The sequence below is a fragment of the Botryllus schlosseri genome, chromosome 14, assembly GCF_051294905.1.
Source record: "Botryllus schlosseri isolate E-star chromosome 14, Bs_hap1, whole genome shotgun sequence".
Lineage (NCBI taxonomy): Eukaryota > Metazoa > Chordata > Ascidiacea > Stolidobranchia > Styelidae > Botryllus > Botryllus schlosseri.
In genome coordinates, this window is record NC_137249.1 from 22,645,089 (window position 1) to 22,665,787 (window position 20,699).

At 40.7% G+C, this 20,699-nt stretch overlaps 2 protein-coding genes across 2 annotated transcripts; both read right to left on the reverse strand.

Moving 5' to 3' along the window:
• Positions 1–7,698: 7,698 nt before the first annotated feature.
• LOC145456245 (uncharacterized) lies at positions 7,699–15,444 on the reverse strand. Its single transcript, XM_080334323.1, has 3 exons — positions 15,299–15,444; positions 13,892–14,094; positions 7,699–11,039 (listed from the first exon to the last, which is right to left on the reverse strand). Exons 1-3 carry the CDS (start codon positions 15,306–15,308, stop codon positions 10,542–10,544), a joined length of 711 nt encoding a protein of 236 aa, XP_080190449.1. The 5' UTR covers positions 15,309–15,444; the 3' UTR covers positions 7,699–10,541.
• A 7-nt stretch (positions 15,445–15,451) lies between these two features.
• Positions 15,452–20,604, reverse strand: LOC145456247 (uncharacterized). The gene is made up of 3 exons (XM_080334325.1): positions 20,434–20,604; positions 19,286–19,515; positions 15,452–17,258 (listed from the first exon to the last, which is right to left on the reverse strand). The coding sequence occupies exons 1-3, from the start codon at positions 20,441–20,443 to the stop codon at positions 16,896–16,898; spliced, it is 603 nt and encodes a 200-aa protein (XP_080190451.1). The 5' UTR covers positions 20,444–20,604; the 3' UTR covers positions 15,452–16,895.
• Positions 20,605–20,699: the final 95 nt, after the last annotated feature.

Sequence of the window (20,699 nt, forward strand, 5' to 3'; positions counted from 1 at the left end):
TATTTGTAAATATTGTACAATTCTGACGGCATGCATTACAAATGTCAAAAAATTTGCTAAATAATAATGGAATGAGTCCACAGTAAATATGGCCCACCATAAGATTTGAAACTACCGTTTCGCATTATAGCAATAACCCATCATATCGTAGTCTAGCAGCCCATGACGTGTCCTGCTAATCTGGAAATTCGGCTTTTTTGAACGTTACACCTGTTTTAGCAGATCATTTTTGAAGCTTTATGGACAAAAGACATGAAATATATTTTCCGCTTTTTAGGAGTGGTATTTGTATTTCACTTTCAATTCCGAGTATCATACTTTGAGTTCTAATTAATTTCAGTTCTTGTGTCTGCAGAGCATACATGTTGATTGTTGAAGCATAAAAGCAAGTGTAGCCTATAGAAATGCCTCTATTTTCCGAAAATAAAGCTACACTAAATATAAATTTCACGATCCACAATATTTGTAATTAACGTATACTAATCGTGCAAAGTGTTGAAACCGTATCCGATACAGCTTCTCCGTATTGCTCCTCGCCTAAACTTGGGACCTTAATATATGGGGTTGGGCGCCATGTCATGATATTCTCTAAGACGGGGTTTTATAGTAAATAGGGGTTAGTATCGTATTTTCATATCAATACTATAATTTGCATCCCATGATGGGAATATTCTGTCGAAAATTGATACCTCCTGGGATATGCATCAATACGAATCAAGCTCTCTGCACCTTCCGCATAGCTCAATTTGCAGATTTTGACAGTTCATGCGAAGGAATTAAGACTCTTTTCAAAACTACTTACTTACTTGAGTAGATTTAAAGTCAGTCAATTCTACTTCTACTTCAAGTAGTTTTAGGCTGCTTATGGAAGAAGTACTTCTATTCGTACTTGAGTAGATTTTTTCTTCGCTTCATCTACTTCTACTTGGTTAGCTTTCTTGACTACTTTGACCACCTCTGATCAGTAGCGATCCTTTTAATCTAACATCCACCTCGGCCTAGAGTGCTAGAATCTTTCGATGTTGATCTTTTTGAAGCCGCGGCCCTTTCTACTAGTTCTTTCCATTCCTTGTGAGTGCTTTCTTTCGTCGGGTCTTTTTCTGGGCTTTTTTCTCGCCGTAAGAATGGCAACGGCGGGGGAAGCGGAGCCCAGATAAACTTCCGTCGGGAATCGAAACAGATCGAAACAGATTCCTTTCTTAACTAAACATTTTTTACAGCCAGACTGTTCAGAGTCAAGTGTACCTGTTTGATGCTGGTGTGATCAGACTAGATGACCTTCACGGTCTTATCGATCATTCCTATCTAATACCGAATACTGTGCACGCATATTTTCTGTACCACCATCACTGCCGTTTGTTATGTATTTTGGTTCGATGAAAATAAAGACTCTCTCTCTCTCTCTCTCTCCGCCAGATTGGTAGGCGCTTATCGTCACCACTACGCTATGATATAAATAAGGCCGAACAACGATATGGATATTCTTTGTGATTCTTAAATTTTAATAATTTTGGGTCATATGATTTTTTTTATTTTTCTCCAATGCAATGTACTGAACATGAGTACACCGAAAAGACAATGGGCGTTCGGAATATCAAAGCCTGATCTGCATTCTCTTTGAATCTTACTCCTCGGTCTTTCATTCTCTTCTCCTCTCTGACTCTCAAGTCTCATGTCCATCCTACACAGGGTTGGAGTGAGGGGGAGAGAGCGCGAATGTGCGACATGCTGCGGTCCAACGACCGATTCGTTTCGGTTTATTAGCAGTTTTTATCAGTTCACTGCACCACAAAATTGCGATACAATGAAGAGATAGGAAGGTGTCGAAACGACTTGGAGTAATCTTTGGAATCAGAAACCCACCTTGGCGTAGTCAATGTAAAGAGGAGGAATGCACACTGAATGAAAGTAAAATAAGATAGTATAGAAAAGTAAGCGCCAAACGTTTTAACGTTTTCCAACTAGCTGGTTATCAGTTTTCGCCGTAGCGGAAAAAATTAGGTCGCAAAATAAAATATTATAGCAGCCCTGCTCGAATGCCAAGGCTGCACGTTTGTTGTTCAGTGCGCAGTAATTGCTTTCTTAAAACAAATTGCAAATTCTGATGCTTCAGGGGTCTTTGTAAGCTATAAAATTTCCCACAAGGAGCTCGGGAGTAAAAGACATCATTGTACCAAATTTTGAAAATTTCAAAAATGCAGGATTTTTAGCTTTTAGGTCTCATTCTGTAGATTTGATGGAAAGCATCAAATTAAAATTCACGTTTGAAGAGAGTTGGATAACTCCAGACTTTTCTCAATCATCATTGGCATGTTAGCAATTTTTATCAGTTCAATAGGCCTACACCACAAAAATGCGATACAATGAAAAGATAGGAAGGTGTCAAAGCGACATGGAGTAGTCTTATGGAATCAAACACCCACCTTGCCCTCTAGGCGATGTAAAGAGGAGACATGCAGATGCACACTGAATGAAGAGTAAGGAAGATAGTATAGAAAAAAACGACAAGAAATGGATCGAGCGGCATGTCATCTAAAGCGAGATCGAAAGGTTAGTCGTGGTCCGGTAATCTTGAGGACGGGCTAGTATTTCTTTAGTAGTAGTAATTGCTATTGTATTTCGACTTGAATGTGGACATACTCGTCGACTGTCGGATGGCCGGCGGGATACTCTTCCACACACCAGGTCTGGCATATTTGATAGAGCGATGATCTTTTCGATCGATCGTATATGATATTTGGACGATATGGACGCGCGTTTGTTGTACTTGTGCGTAGGGATGGTATAAACCTATGAAAGGTTCAGGTTCGTGTGAACGCGAACCTTTTTGAAAGGTTCTGTGCGAACGCGAACGAGAACCTCATGACGTCACGCGACGTCATATTGCTAATTCCAACCCTACATTTCAGTGAAGTGATAGCCTATGCCCTATATCAGGGGCGGGCAACTTCTCCAGTCGGCGGGCCTGATTTAGGAAAATTAAATACTTGGTGGGCCGGATTGCTGAATCGATACATTATTCGCCCATTTATCCACATATACAAGGAATAAATCGTATTTAATGAATGTATTTTAACGACAGCAATGTCACTTCAAAGCCATTTCTCGCCCCTAATGGCGAAGACAATGTGTATTTGAGAATAACATTGTCATACAGGCGCCGCCATGTCTGCTTCTATCTGATCAATCAACACACGGTGCAATCCCTAATTAAGATTTCAAGGCGTTCGATAAGCCCGGTAACCCTAATTTACCAGGATATCAATTCATTAGGGTTGAGTTGGTGACGATAGCGTCGTTGATCAACTGTGTGGCCTAATTAATCTCGATATTGAATTCATGCGGCCCGCGTCCTCTACGAAATGTGAAAGGTGGCCTGCGACCCGTTTTGAGTTGGCGACCCCTGGCATATGCGGTGCAAAAAGCCTAGAAGTGTACCGTGCTGCAAGTCGGCGGTTACGGAAGCAAAAATAAGAAATATCAGCCTGGTGTAAATGACCAAGACCATTGTAGTCGACAAAAATCATGATTACCACAGACGACATTAGGGTTGAGTGCATCGTAAATGCCGACAATGCAAGTCTTCTCGCTTCGACGAACTTACGCGTAAGCTCCACTCTCGCAACGCTGCGCATACACGTATATAATAACATATACAGTCACTAAAATTCGACGTAGTAGGCAAGTATAGTGGGGAGTCACAGCAGACTGGGACCACGGGCCACATTATCATGTAAGACGGAAAACTGTCCGCGGGCCGGACAAAATCCCTTCGCGGGCTTGATGCGGTCCGCGGGCCGTATGTTGCCCGCCCCTGCCCTATATGAATGTACACGATGCCTAGGGACGACTCGGGCCACGTAATGCCACAATGCTGAAGTACATATTGACGTTTTAAATGTCGCCAAATGTATCAACTGGGGCGATCAAATGATATATTAATCCCATAAAATCAATATCTTCCGTCGCTTTGCCAACAATTTCGACGAGGACTTGCGAGAGAATATAAGCTAAGCTTATGCCTTAACGGTCTAGGCCAGACGGACAATGTAGGCCTATTCGGCGTCGGAGTATAATTGCTACGGTAATATTGAACAGAGTGTGAAACGGGTTTCTGTACTTGCTACCGATATTACCCCTTTAACAAGTTATACAGCAGTAGCCAACACCCCAATCGCACGGATTTGGTTTATAAGATACAATAAACATATGAAATCAAGATTGATCCCGTGCGACTGCTGGATTTTTTACATCAGACAACCATTTCAATTTCATTGATTGGTTGAAGCAGGGGAGATAGTGTAGTGGTTACGATAAGCGCCCAGCACTCAGGCGAACCGGGTTCGATTCCCGTCGGAGGTTTATCTGGGTTCCTCCTCCCCTCCCCCGTTGCCGTTCTAACGGCGACAAAAAAGCCCAGGAAAAGACCCGACGAAAGAAAGCACTCACAATGAATGGAAAAGAACTAGTAGAAAGGGCCGCGGTTTCAAAGAGATCAACATCGAAAAAGAACTGTGACATCGGGCACTCTAGGCCGAGGTGGATGTTAGAGTAAAGGATCGCTGCTGATGCGTGTCGTTCTACATCCTCCTATCTGTTCATGCCATCGCATTGTGTCTTATCCCATTGTGTGTGACTTGTTCAGATAAAAATATAACCCAATCATGTTATGTTAAGTTATGAATAAGCAGTGTAGTGTATTTCGCTCTTGATGATGTGTGATTGCGCAGTCACTAAATTTTCACAAACGGAAAGCTGGATATTTCGAGCAAACTTTTGTAACAAAGCAAGTAAAATTTTTGAGTTTGTCCAGGTGCATGCTCGTTTAGTGTTGATTTTTTTATGATGTCATCGCCATGCGTAGATTGACCCGCAGTTGAAATGCAATAAATTTCAACCAAAAATGTTATATAATCAAGTGAAAATTGTAATATATGAAAAAGGTTCACAGTGCAGAACTTACCAAGGTTCGTTTGTGAACGTGAACTACTAACTTTTTGAGGTTCACACACAGAACGCGAACGTGAACCTCTCGTTCACACCATCCCTTTGTGCGCATTTGATTCCGAGGTAAAGAAGTCATTGAAATATTCGGGGCAACGACCGCAGTGGAACTGATACATAAACTTGGCGATTTCTAGTTTCCGCATATCTTCTATATTTAGGACACCGAATCTCTTCAGCAGCGACTTGTTGGATGGGCAGCCAGGCCCTTTTGAGGCCGTAGCTATGATCCGGAGTATTTTATGTTGCAGTTTTTACAGTGGCTCGAGTGCATTCTTGGACGTTAGTGTTGAAAATATATTCGTTACCTCGGTTTACAGGAAACCTCTATTTTACCGGAGAATATTTGCGCTGGAATTCGTCCAGCCCGAAACAGAGAAATCTAAATCTGTAATTTGGCACAGTGAGCAATGATGATCTGTTTGGATGTGAAATTAAATTCGGAACTTGGAATATATTCGGAAAATTTCGATTGATAACGGATGACACAAACAGATCATCATCCTGTGGATGGAAAACTGAGAAATTTTCATGCATATTTAAATCATACATCTACCACGGCTTGACCCATTTCTTCTTGTTTTGCAAAACAATTGGATTCAGCGGTAAATCGTTTGTTATGCTTTATGCATCGTCAAAACCCATGTTGTTGTTCGATCGCTACTAATTTCGAATTTAAGTGCCACTGTAAGTGGGGGTACGTGGGAAGGACAATCCGGATGCATGCTTGCAGGAAAGTATTAAACAACATGTTCTAGGATAGCGTTGCCATATTTTTGTGAAGCAGATTCCGGACACTCCTTAGCGCTCACTAGCGGATTTTAAAATAAGATATAACACATTGTTTGTCAATATGACGTCACACTAGCAAAGCATTGCCCATCGACTATAACAGGAATGGAGTGGAATATAATTCATTAATTGGGCCATCTGTAATGTGATCTCTGGCGATTGCTACTATACAGAGGGTCAGCAATTTTAGATTTCTTCACGGACCGGACGAATTTGTCTGGCGGGCCGTGTCCGGCCTGTCGGGATTGTGTTTGACAAGACTGCGCTATACTGTTAGGTCGGTGTGGCTATCTGGTCGTGTGTTTTAATCAGGTCCGAAACAACATTTCTTAATTCACCTCCCTTCCGCCATTCAAAAAGCACTGAACTTGGCCCCACCAATATTGATTCTTCCATATATTAGGCTACTAATGCCCCAGCAGGCTGCACATTCGGAGATTTCCAACCTATAATGGTCGCGACTTCATTTCCAACTTGAAACTGTTCCTTGGCCCAGCTCAAAACTTGCTGATTACTAAATGATTTCAGCTTGCCGAAACTTACTCACGGCCTAGGAAGCTGATTACGTCCAACATCGTCGCGATCCTCAGATAAAGGCAAACGATCACAAGATTTGGAACCACTGTCTGTGACTGAAAGATCCAATCGGCCCTAACCAACTCTACGAATATACCGTTAGCTTATGATTGCAATTACAATTAGACTAAAATTAGTAAATGATGGTTATTTATATTTATTTTTGATTGCAGTTTTTGCGAGGGCGGTGCCTGGTGCCCATACTCATATCAATATACGTTGTGTTAACTCGCGCGCAGTTTGCGCCGACTCCCCCCTTTGTAATGTGTGTCACGTCCCCGACACGGTTGACCACACACTGTTGCATTGCGAAAAATATGACTTTCACCGAACATTTCTTGCCGACGCATGTACCACGCTCAATATACCGCTTACTTTAACGAATTTACTTACTATAGCGCAATTGTTTACCCCTGTCGCCGAGTTTATTATTTCATGTAACTTGTATAGTTTGAAAGTTATTACAAACCTATGTCCCAGAGCACGAAAATTCGATCCTTGATAACATATTTTGTCCGTGGTGCACAAAGCCGGAAACGGTGACACGCGCCACGTAAAACTCGTCATTAATAATAGTAACTCGCGCGCAGCGCGAAGAAGAATTTCGAATAGCATATAGCTGCTTGAAATTAATATTGCTTATGTGGATTTACGAAAAACCTTTGAGCCTACTTCAAGCCTTCAAAATTCAGGACATTTAGGCATATTTTAGAATTCCCTCCCGGACACAGTTTTTTCAGTGAAATCCCGGACATGTCCGAGAAATTCCCAACGTACGGCAACCATAGTCTAGGACAGGGGTTCTCAGCCCTTTCTTGGCCGTGGCCCATTTTCCGGTTTGAAAATGTGCTGTGGCCCACCTGTAATCTTAAAGTGATAATTCTGGTCAATGTGTGGTAATCGACGGCGCGCGATATGCCTATTTCTCTAAAATATGCGCATTTTTCTCCTTAATTACTGATGAAATTGAAATATAAACATGTCGGGGCATGAAGTCGCGCGAAGCGCGACGAAAATTTTCATGTTGTATGAATATCTTCCAACAAACGACCAACGAAATAATCTTGGGCCCCTTCTAGCTCCCCCGATTGGGGGTTTGGGTGCGGCAGTTGCGGTTCTGGTAGATCATATGCTAAAACTTCTGAGAATTTTATGATCGTCCGCTGCTCCATTCGCTTCGCGAAACACAATGATCGGATTCCCGCTTACACTGTGTGATTGGGGTTTTAGTTCTAGTATTGAGGGGAATAGTATAATCATTCTGGGCCACCTTCAAAGAATTCATTGGTGAATGGAGTACTACAGAGGAGTGGAGAAAGATTTTCATATTATGCATGCTGTACAGTGTACATTGTATGTCACGTACTGAACCAACTGAAGTTGCGATGTCGGAATATTCAATCCAGTGATACTATCAATTCATGTGACTCTTACATTATGTACATTGATTTCCAGGCATGACATTTTAAACCGACTTCAAATATTAATGCGCTCCGCTGAATCCTCAATCCATTACTATTCGTTGCGGTGGTGCAGTATACCTCAACCAGAAGTTGCTAATAATTTGCAATTATGGCCATTTTTAACTTACAATAATACGACCTGCCGAAGTACAGTAAATCTATACATCAATTATACTTCATACCGAGTTTATTGCACACCCCTTTCAACGGCATAGGACATTATGACCCTGCCGGAATACTTGGTTACTTCAGCATTACCTTCCAGGTATTATATACGCGAAATTATTTTAGTTGCTGTTAGCCATAGGTAGCTATAGCCAGTGGAAAAAGCCGCCGTTTCTGTCTCCCATTTTCGACTTGAAATGTGGACTCCATACGTACCACTGCGTCTCATCAGAGTCGGATGAAACGCTTTATGTAGCCGACGTATAATCAACTAATATGAATTTATTTTTTAGCGATTAACACAATTAATATTACTAAACTTACATTATTTCTAAAATTTTCCAAATAGCTCTGTGGCCCACCTCAAATGCTCTTGTGGCCCACCAGTGGGCCATGGCCCACCCTTTGAGAACCCCTGGTCTAGGAGATATTTGATCGTGCAATTTAGATTTATGGGAAAATGTCTGCGGGCATTGGATCACAATCACGCCATGGATATTTATACCCATCCATTTGCTGAGAATTCAGATTGTCCTAAAAAACTATAGTGACCAGATATTTTCGATATTGGATCGTTTGAGGCCGCATACTTTTCCATTCGTCTACACTAGAATCGACATGTATTAAAATCCACCTTTCCAAAATGCGCATGTGTCAGAGGAAGGAATTTCTGTTCAAGCTGAAAATTGACCTCTAGCTGCCCTCACGTTTTACCTGTATTTCATGTTGTATTTGTTCCTATGACGTCAAATATGGACGCGTGCAACGTAGTCTAATTCATCATCTGCTGAAGATTACTCCTGAAGAGTGTCCGTCGGAAATCCTCGGGTCTTAATAGATTTACGTAATGAATATATTGATAAAATGTGCATTGAAGTCTGCAACAGCATAATCCGCGATGTGTGGATTAAAATATTATGCATATAAATAACTGTATGTACACCATAACAGTTGCGTGTTCTGCAAAACGTAAGTAAATCAGCGTATTGCCGATGTGCAAATGTTCAACCCCAAGAAAAACCCACGTAAAACACAATATACCCACATCCGTATGGTTCCTAAAATTAACTTATATATTTATATATTGATAGACGAACAATTATTTGGAAAAAAAGCAAACGGTGGCGTTGGTGGCGGAACGGGCTTCTTCTCCAATTTAAACAGTCTGTATATGACGTCATTAATAGGTTTGTAACAAAATCTTTATACTTGGCTGTGCCTTTATGACAGTATAATATAATTTCGCATAGGTCGTTGAAAAGATCTCGGCATTACATGAGTGTGTTTCAAAAATCCGGAAGGAATTAAGTAATTCGAAAGCTCATTAGCTCATTAGAGCACCACTTATTGTCGAATATACATAGATGGTCAGTAACGAAGTACTTCCAAGTTTCAGTATAGTACTCAAATAGGTATACATAGTTCTTTCTCTACTTACTCAGCTGGATATGTTTTCAGCATACCTCCAATTCTATACTTAACACAGTTTTGACGCAAAATAACTTAATTTTTACGCCTGGTTTTTTGTGACGACAAAAGTATAGTCTTTTGGATTGGCTTGCATTAATCTGCGAGTGAAATTATCATAACAACGGGAAAATGATCCCATGTATCATGGTAAGAGATCCCGAATATCAGTCATTTTGTGCTAATGCAACGATAAATATTGCAATTTCGAAAGAATAGTCTTCCCCTCGATTTATAACTTAAAACAGGCGGCACCTTGGCTAAATCTACGTTATAAAACTACTTAGTTGAGTCATTTTCAGACCCTTAATTTTATGCAGGTATATAGTTAATTTTAGGAAGTCTCGCGAATCGTGACTTGATCCTACTTGTAATCGAGTAGAACTTCACAGGATTTCTGCCACTACTATTTGTGTAGCAATACTGACTAGGCTACTTCCACTTCCTTTGCGAATATAGATTTTGACCGACTCTAATCATTCGCTCCTTCCGTTGGTATCCTATTACGAGTTAACACCCATTGGTATATATATTAATAGGGTTACCATACGTCCTCTGTTAAGAGGATTTGTCTTTTATTTTCAATAAATTGAAAGTGTCCTTGGAGGATGCCTAAATGTCCTCTTTTTTGGGAGTTCGTCCTCTTTTTCTAAAAAAAGTAATAAAATGCGATCAAAAACTTGCCCCCCACGCAGCAAAGGTCAGAGTTTCGTAAAAAATCGGATAAAACGGGAGTCGAGTCAAAGTGATAACCATTTTTTTATTCAACACCTCATATTATCGTAAAAAGCGGGTAGTTCGGGTTCGACACCGTACTATCGGTCGAAATTTTTTCAAAATCATCAGTTTTCTTTTCCCGTGCTGGAGCTTTCAGAATTTTTGAAGTGTCCTCTTTTTCGGATCTCAAAGTATGGTAACCCTAATAGGCCTATATGATATCCTTTTCACAGTATAATATAGATCTGGTTTCTGTTCAAATACTCTCATTGTTGACGATTTTCATTCGCGGATTCCAAACACCAGGTCCATTCATCAACGAGATCCTCTCAGTGTAACCATGTAGGACTCGTTTTATCACGCGAGATCCTCACAAAATGCAACGGAGTCATCAAATTTAACAGATGGCTTTCGGGGATTCGCCTTGACAAACAATCCATCTTCTTTGGAGGAAGCATCGGTCGAATCTGGATGATTTTCAACCGAACTATTTAGTTTGTGCTCGCTCGGATTTTCGAATTTAGAAGCAATTTCGACAATCGATTCCATGCTGTTCAATCGTTTTCTTTTAGCGGAGGAGCTGGATCGCGTTTCCTCTATTTCAATAGAATCACCACATTCCTGATCGTGGCAGTTGGTTAGTGCTTTTGCTGTGACAGATTTAGATTTTTCATCGCGATGTCGCTTATTTGCGTCGTCTTCCAATGTACCAACTCCTGATTTACTTGTTTTAACAGGCGGAGACTTCTTGTTCTTGTTATTTTCATGAATCAAGTCCATCCAATGTGCAGCTGCGTTAAATACTGCGTAATGCAGAAACTGGCCGCTAGATTCCGCGCTGTTGTTCTGCGATGCCTGAACGTGTTATATAGTAAATGCAAACGAGAAGCACTAGCAAATAAACGTCGCGGCAGTTTACGTTTGAATACGTTGCATGTAGCATTATTTATACAAGAAAGTCTTTATGAAATGTGAGGGTAGTTACATTCAGACAATCAGAGTCAGGGCGGGATGTTAAAATGATCGGGATAAGAAATCTTATTTCAGCTTGAGCTGTTCTATATGTTACCAATTTTGCTTTTCTTTTATCTCAGTCTGTTGACGAGTATGGCGGAGAGAGAGTTTATATTCGACTGCACCATCGAGGCGTTTGGACGATGGAAATGCGATAACCGTTATAGTATGTGTTTCCATAGCTCAGACTCTGAAGGATGTGAAAAATTTCCTGTGACTCCGACTCCATGGCGACGAAGTAGTATGAAACCCCGCGTGTTTGTTAAATGATGGATATGGTGTTAAGAATAGTTTCGCGAGAATTTAACGCTGTTATTCACCTTTACTTATATCGTTTGAATATATCATATAATGCTTCGTTCTTTGCTTGTTAAATCAGCAGTGAGTTATTCCAGGTGCGAAAATCTATATTACGATTCACGAGCATGTAAAATAGTTTCAAAATTAGTCGACATCAGGGATGTCAAACTCATCTTGCGTCGCGGGCCGGATTCATACCTTCAGATCACGCGCGGGCTGGACCAGTAAAATTATTCCAAAATGTTACCTCAAAGTCCATGCCCTTGTTTTTCAAATAAATACTTTATTAATAAGCCAGTATTCATGATGGTATATTACAATATACTGCGGTTCACAGGCGTTGTATTCTAACAACACCTTAATCCGCAAACAATGAAATTGGCAAAAGTACGGTGATTGTCTGGTTGAATACAGTTATCCTACAAACCTCTAAAACAGTGGTTCTCAACCTTTCCGTCTTCGTGACCCTTTGGACCGTCAGGGACCATCGCAGACCCCCCAAAATTTAGTTCAAATTTAGCTCTATTACCGTGCAACCGTCACCTGTATTGTGCAAATATTAACTCTAGGCTAGTGATAAACGAAAACAAAATGACCCTAATTGAAATTAACATCATACTATTTATATGTAGAAACTAGGAAGACGTTTATTATTTCAAAGCGAATTCTGTTGCTGCATTTCTTGAAAGACTCTGCCGTGTCTCGAAAATCCGCGTCGTCGAAATGACATGAAGGAGTGCCGAAAATCTATTAATTTCCACAAAGATAGGTGATGGCGAATGCAATAATAACGCGTAACGCTTCCAACGACACCTTTGGGTCTGATCGCAGCATACATGGCGCCAATTTCATCATCATCATTTTATTATTGATGTAACGTCCAGCCTAGTCATTTCTATGTAGCAGCACATCTTGAAGTTATTCTGGCATAGCGGTTATGTATATCACAGAGGGAAATGGCTTGTTTTGCAAGCGAATTTATTCTGCAACCCCAACATAATATCTCTAAACAGCAATATGTTTCTATCAGTAGGCTATTGGCAATTTGGCTAGTTTGCACAGTAGAATATTACATCTCAGATGGCCGTTCTGTTTATGAAGCCAAACTGCTTCGTGATTTCTCTAATTTAAAAAAAAAAAAAAATAGGTTATCAAACATTTTGCAAATTTGGAGGTTTCGCGGACCCCCTGATAGTACCCGGTTGAGAACCATTGCTCTAAAACAATGGATGTAACGGCATATTAGATGCTCCCATTCTTTTAGTCGTGTGGTGTAGTAAACGGTATAGTAAACGTGGACGTTGTAATTTGGCTGAGCAGTATTTTAGGCTACATCGCGACTCGGGTTTCTGTGAGGGCCAGGGACTTTCTGGGACTAAACTGTAACATGTAACCTTCATGGTTTTGCATTCACGTATTAGCTTCTGCGCATAGTTAAATTTTTGTTCATTTTTTCATAAACCTCTGAGCGCAGTGTGCACATTTTGCCTTTCCAGAATTATGTGTCAACGTCAGTGATTTTGTTCCCCATGGTGACTATACATCTACACCATACCACCGTCGTCCGGTGGTTATAATGGGGCCTATGAACATTCACGACACTTGTATTGAGTAGGGCTACCATACGTCCTCTTTCAAGTGGATTTGTCTTTTAAAAGTGTCCTCGGAGGACGCCCAACTGTCCTCATTTTTGACATTTTGTCCTCTCTTTTGAGAATTTAGGTTAGATATAGGGCCAGATTCGACTGATAAGTCAGCACTGTAGTAACGCTCCGGCGGCTATTTCGGGAGCTGGGCCGGAGAGTTGACCTTTTTTTTAGTCAACCGAAATTGGGAAAAATTTACCATTTCCCCAGGATTTTCCTCCGGTTTTGCAAGTTTTAATATTTTGAAAAAGTGTCCTCTTTTCAGATTTCCAAAATATGGTAACCATACTATTGAGGGATAATTTAATGGAAGTATTTCTTACTGAAAATCCAACCATTTGTTAAAAATGTAAAAGAACTTTTCCAATCTACTCAGAATTGCTGCGCGGGCCGTATAAAATCGTCTCGCGGGTCAAAGGTTTGACATATCTGGTCTACATAATACCGTTACAAAATATACCAGCATCGACCCTTTTGTATTAATATGATTAATACTCTGTGTACTTTTGAGAGTAAATCCTATATCCTCGGCGCATCATTTGAATAGAGTACTGATTTCGGGACGTTTGAAAATCGTCTTCTACTTCAAACCGCATGAATTGGTTTGGCATGATTGGACCGAACTAACCGCACGTCAATTTAACCAAATTTCACATCTTGGCAACTGATAATACTCTGATTGACTCTATACACACCGTATTATCATCATTCAAACCAAGTACACCACATATAGATATTAGATATTACCTCGATCTCCAGTTGAAATTTAGTCTTCTTTTTGGGCTTGCCTCTGCATTCCTTCATACAGCATTTTGTCGTTCGCGCGACACATATCGCCAGCAAAGCGGCGGCGACGCCAACAATATATAGCAGAAGCATTTGAGACAAATCCTCTTCAGGATTTCCAACATTGTGATGAAGGGTTGTTGTCGTTGCCTGCGCCGTGGTTGCTGAATTATAATCGTTTGTGTTTATTCTTGCTTCACTCCGACCCTCGTGCGATATAAAATATTGATTATAATTTGGATCGATGTATTATAGCAACATATACGAATGTATGTAAGTCAAGAGAATTGTGTTAGTAATGAATTGTGTATGCATAAATAACCAACGTATCTGCAGTGACCTAGTTTATTTCATGTTTTCTCTTGTCAGACATGACTTTAAAAGGCGGCGGTTCCCTTTGAAAGGCGGTGGTACGCCCGAGTATTTTCTGTACTCAACTGATGAATTGACTATATGATTGATGGCAGTGATAAATACTTCTTTATAACCTTATTTGAGTTGAAGAGCGTACACGTACATGTAAAATAGCTGGCGTAACTACAGACCTCTGAACAATACAGTCTACATGCGACAAACCGACAAAAGCTCCGGGCTACAAACACATCCTACAGTGTGTACGAATTGCATTTGTTGTCTATATATTACTAAAAAAAATATGCGCTGACCGTGATTTACTGAGATTGTTCGACGATTGTTACTCAATCTGACTCCGACACTCAATATTAGCTGCGATCCTATTTCAGCATCAATTTAATGACCGTAACCCTATAGTCTTACTCACGACTCCCTGCAAACTAAAATTACAACCATGATTCAACCTCAGGAGTCGCCGATTCGTAATTGCTACTCCCCATAGCCCTATATCTCGGCTAATACACAGAATAGTATACACATACACACGCTACACGTATTCCGACTTTATCTAACTATGATAATTAGAGTTTATTATATTCCAGTTTAACTCGCCCATTAACACACGATATGCTTCACGGAGATGATATTTGGAGGGTGCTGGTAGACGGAACCATGCGACATGACAGTACGGGCGCTATTATTTAGTCCATATACACAATTCAGCCTGTTATTGAATTCGTATTAGTCACCCGATCAATCAAATTTTTGCGGATATATTATTTTCTAAGTGGTCTGGTGCACAACGAAACCAGACTACATAGCTTGATACTTGACCAATGACCATGCTCGATACGTGTTTAGTGCCAGCTATTATTACATCTAATTCGATTTCATTGGTCCATGATGTCACGTCCGTGACTTCTGTTGAATATCGCCACGACAACCCAACTAACTTCTTCAAGAGTCTGATAGAAGCTAAATTATATGCATAGTGATTCATATGGCGCTACTTACGGCTAGCCATGTTTCTTGCACATCAATCTTCCTTTCAAAGCCTGCTGAGCTGACGTCCGAAATGTTTGACGTGACGACGATACTAATATAAGTGCTAGCTCTGAGGTAACCTTATCCGAAATAACACTGGCGAACAATACGATACAAACACAATAACCAAGCCCCATTGTATTATTGATGTCACTCCGAGTGCTTCCAGGATAAGCTGTCTCAAATTGATTTATATGTCAGTCACACGAATCAATGAGAACAAACTATTGACCTGGCGAGAGTCGTTTTTATATAGTGTATCAGTACTGAAGATATAGCATAATGTAACAAGTTTTTGACAACGATTTCACAGCACATAGCCGATATCGCTACATTTTCAGACAATCAAAAGTCACATCAACATTACTATTGCCCGAGAGTAATGTTCATTAGAGCTGCATTCGGTCACCAATTTTCGGCTTCTTGCGGTCATGACTCGAAAGGCAGCCAAGGTAGAAGCCATGCACTAGGTTGAACATCATTTTCAACAGCATTCAACAGGTATTTATCGACATAACTTGCGCAATATACACTGTTTGTATAGTTTAGTACACGATACCAATAAATAAATAAGGCATGTATTGATATATCAATTACAATTATAATGCTAGGAATGATAATGTATTTGTACACATCCTCATTTGTATACAATTGATTCAACTCATAGAAGTTGATTACCTCAATTAACTGAAATTACGTGACATTATAATTGGGCTAACGAGGTTGGAGTGGCATCGTACATTAACATTGCACAGTGTACAGCTGCACAGTGCACAGTGCACATGCAGTACATGTACAATGTACGCTTGGCTAGTTATGTTCAAAGACTGATTTGATAAATAATAATCCAAGGTGAGAGTTGTTTTGAAACTGGCATAAACAAAAGGTGAATGTGTTTTCCCGGTTATGCGCGTGTTATATCAGTCAATAGTTGAGCATTGAGCAACGCAACTCAAGTTGCCTGTATCCCTCACCACACGTAGGATACAGGGCAGGTCTGTACAGATAGCATTATTTTCGGTAAAACGGTGGAAACTCACTTGCTCTTTTAGCTTGACAACGTAGCGAACATAATCCTAACAACGGCAACTTCAGCCTGATCCCTCAGCCATAAAAATGCTATTAAAGCGATCTTCCAGACACACACAATCGCCGCTATTGGCAACTGTTCGGACATTCCCGATACAGGGTTCGCTGTCACCGCCACCGGTTAACGTGCTCAGATCTGAATTCTGCAATCCATGTGGTATGGCATGGTGGACTGGTGGCATAGCCGTGTGTTGAATTATAGGAACACCGAGCATATGTTCTGAGATGCTGTCCTTTGGTGTCGACAGTACGCTATTTCGGAAAGGTATTGATTACGATGCAGAACTCGGACATTGTGGCGATATGTTCTACATTTCTTCTTCTGTTAGTGATGACATGACCATGATTATATGCATTGGCAGTTATTGATGTACCTGCCGAGTTCTGACTGATGAAGGCGATTGAACTGAGCGGCGTCGCAGTCATCAAATCCAGCAATTCGCCAGACATTGGTACCATCCATTAGTTGTCATTTGGTCTATGGCATTTGAGAACATTCGTCGCATTCCTGATAGTAAGTCCATGAAAAACAGCCGAATTGCTTGCTTTGAGAATGCCTTTTCTGCAATGCGCGATTATCAGAATCCTCCCCTGCGTCGACATACTGCGTTGAGGGAAGTATCACGTTATCGGAAGAGGACTCTTTGAACGATTGTGTGGATGTTGGGCCATTATGCGTTGCCGTGTCTTCACGTAGTTTTTGCCTCGCCTCCTGATTCCTTTGCCATTTGTCCGCCAACACAATTACTTCGAGGCCATCTATTGAATCGTACTGAATAACATCATCTGCAATGGCGACCGTTGACGACGCTTCGGTAAAAGCGATATTGTTGTTTGTAGCCTGAAAATACAAACAGGTAAATTTTAAATTGTGTAATCTGACTGCGATTTCCAATTTTTGCAAATCAACTCAGACATGGTGATTTGGCATGAGATTTGGGAAGAAGCTGTTGATCGACCTTTTGTCATTATTGAATGTTGACTTTAATGACTTAGTATTTAATGTTAAAAGCGGATCCGCTGCAGTATTTCTTTTTTTGAAATATGAAATTCGGTGCGCTCTAGTGTCTACGCGGTATCAACGTAGGTTTACTGATGCATATACTGTGGATCGGGTGAATTCACAGTTGAGCTGAGGCGCTGCAACATATGATAAATTCGTCAACAGTTTCTTTTCGGCTGGCAATGCAAATATGCATATGCATGCAGTCACGGAGTGTTCAAAAATGACTTTTTTTCTCAAATTGTACTGGCTACTTGATAAAATTGTTAGGTTACCTAATTTAAGCCTACACACCAAATTTGGTTCAATTCCAGCCAGTAGCCGCATTGCTACATAGTAGAAAGTTTCTATTTATTATATACAAATAAATAAACAAAAATTTCTGTTTACCCCATGAAAGTATTAGGTTGTGTAAAGAAACGATGCTCACCAAATTTGGCTCAATTCCAACCAGCGGAAGCGGAGATATTGATCTCGAAAAATTTGGATTTGAATGAAATAGTATTTACGGTGGGCATACTGGGCACATCTGAAATAAATTGTCAAAGAATTTGTCACCGTAAATACTATTTTATTCAAATCCACAATTTTTCGACGGCAATAACTGCGCGTTGGTTGTATTAAGGCAAGCATCGCTTTGTTGGACGCTGGGCGATGCGAAGCACTAGCGGTACAACCATTACTGTCCAATCACTCTTACTACCCAGCACGAATATGGCCGCCAGGCCTTCATAGTCCGACCGGGATCTGAGGCCGCATTGACGGGCCAGTATCCTGGGGCACAAGTATGGTGGCGGAGGGATCAGTGACCGCAGACGCCCCTCTGAAGCCTGCTTGTGGCGCTCGTTTGAACCTGTAAACAGTAGAGAAACAGGAAGAAAACGGAAGCAACCTTATGGGTGCTTTGTGTGCAACGACCCAAAGGGCCCTATTACGGGCGCTTGTGGCACATAGTGCTGTTGTGTAATGCCACAGAGCTCGTCACAAGCGTCACGGGGGGAGGTTTACTGCGGTTCCTCCAGACCCCTAAAAATAAATGAGCATCGTTTCTAGATAACATAACAATTTCATGGGGTGAACAGAAAATTTTGAATTTATTTTTGTTCATTTTTATATCATAAATATAAAACTTTTTTCCTCCTGTAGCAATGCGGCTACTGGCTGGAATTGAACCAAATTTAGTGTGCAGGCTTCAATTATAGCTAACCTAACAATTTTATCAAGTAGCCAGTACAATTTAAGAGAAAAAATCATATTTGAGCACCTCTAATATGCACTTGTATATAAGCACTTGTATAACGGGGCAGAGCATATGTATTGCATCTGCATGATCTCGGCATCTTATAATGAAGGACGCATTTATGGCGAATTGGTGTATTGCACATACTCGCTGGACGTCGGATCATCAATTCCAATCATTGCTGATCATTGTGCGCGACCCTGTCTGGATTCTGACTATTTAAATAAGACCTTCGTTCGATGCTGGCGGCCTTTGAATCTGACGATCGACCGACGTTGTACCGCCAACGCTGTTTATATTATCCGATGTTTTATCGTTAGTCCGGCGGAGTGCAGGCCGACGTGTTCGCCGACTCTCTGTTGCGGATCCTAGAGGGAACGCGACGTAGTCTTTTACTTGGATAGCGTGCCTTAGAGCGCCATACATTACAGGCTATCCGTTCGGTCTCGGTTTATATTAATAGTGAAGCAATTGTCAATTGCGCATTATATTGGAGCTCTCCATGACGAAAATTCATCTTGTGTTATTCATGCATAAGTGTAATGTGTGAGATTACACGATACGTATTATACTATTTCAGAAATTATATATGACTGTGTAATACACAGTGCACTGTACACTTTACCATCGATTTGGTGTGATCTTCGTTGTTGTTCTCGCAATATGACTTGTATCCTTGTTCTATCTTGTAGGATTTGCATTCTTGTTGACAAAATCTTGTCAGTCTTGAGACGCAGACCGCCACTAGACCAGCCCCGAGTCCAATCATGTAAATGAGTAATATCTGGGACCAGTCGTCTTCTGGATTACCGACGTTGTGATGCAAGGTCGTCGTCGTTGACTCTGCCGTAGTAGCTATACCGAATTTTTCTGTGTTAGGTTTATGCAGACAAATTTCCACAACTGTATACAAAATCTATACATTTGCTGGGGCCGGGGTATAATACCATGCCCTGGATCAGGAGCGGCCAACCTTTTCGACCAAAGGGACGCATTAGATTTGCGAACCATTGCGCGGAACAGTTGGATGTTGATGTCCATTTTTAGTCTTTCGACAGGAGTGATCCGGATTAGATAACGGTGAAAACAATCTTCCTACGCATCAAAATCGATAACAACTTTGTCACGAAAACACCTAGCCGAGCAAGGCGCGATTTTTTTTTTTTAATTTCATGAATGAATTCGCTCGATTATATTGTTACTTGCATATATTGCTGGTCACCTCAGTATAGCTGGATCCATTTGGCAAGGATAGGAGTATTCGTCGCTTGGATATGGACAATTAACATATCAATATCGAAGATTTAGGTGAGCTTGAACGTCTATAATTTTGTACAAAGGTTTCATCGCCAACGATCTTTCTGCGAGTGCAGACGCGAAGTCGCATGTTGGACGACGTGTTCTCTCATGAATGCGAATATAGTTAGACTCATTTCTGTAGATTAAACGTATTTTAAATTTCATGAGGGAATACGAGTACTAAATGTAACAAATCAAGTGACGATAAATCATGCGAAGTGCTAAGAAAAATTTAAAGTCAAATATATATGCCACGAAATGTTCTACTTTTATGGTCATATACGAAGATTTACAAAAAATATGGCTGGCCCCTGGCTACGTCAATGCGCCGGAACTGATATTTTGGTCATCAACATTCCAAATTTTGTGGTCAGGATAATGAAATTTGTGGTCGGCCTTGAAAGTTCATATTAAATGACCTGGGTATTTAAATTTTTGATAATACAATAAATTTCGATATGTATACCCACTTACCGCTGTTCATTCTTGCATTCCTCGCGATTCAAACCGGCAGTGCATCGGGCCTGTTCTCACCGCTAACCTCTACCACAGATTCTTCAACATGTCTATTAACAAGACCTATTCTCACAAGCATAAATAAGTTCGGCGCCTCCTCATGCTATGTTTTATTTTTGTACAGTAACTTTATCCGACCCGATCAAACTCGGACAATAAGAATTGATCGCATCTCATCGATGTGGTCTTCTCAAATCACGTGGTTGGGTACTGGTATAGTCGAA

Coding starts and splice junctions, on each gene's coding strand:
- LOC145456245 (XM_080334323.1), bottom strand. Junction 11,040..13,891: donor AATTTCAACTGGAGATCGAG/GTAATATCTAAT, acceptor TAACACGTTCAG/GCATCGCAGAACAACAGCGC.
- LOC145456247 (XM_080334325.1), bottom strand. Junction 17,259..19,285: donor AAGATCACACCAAATCGATG/GTAAAGTGTACA, acceptor TTGTATTTTCAG/GCTACAAACAACAATATCGC.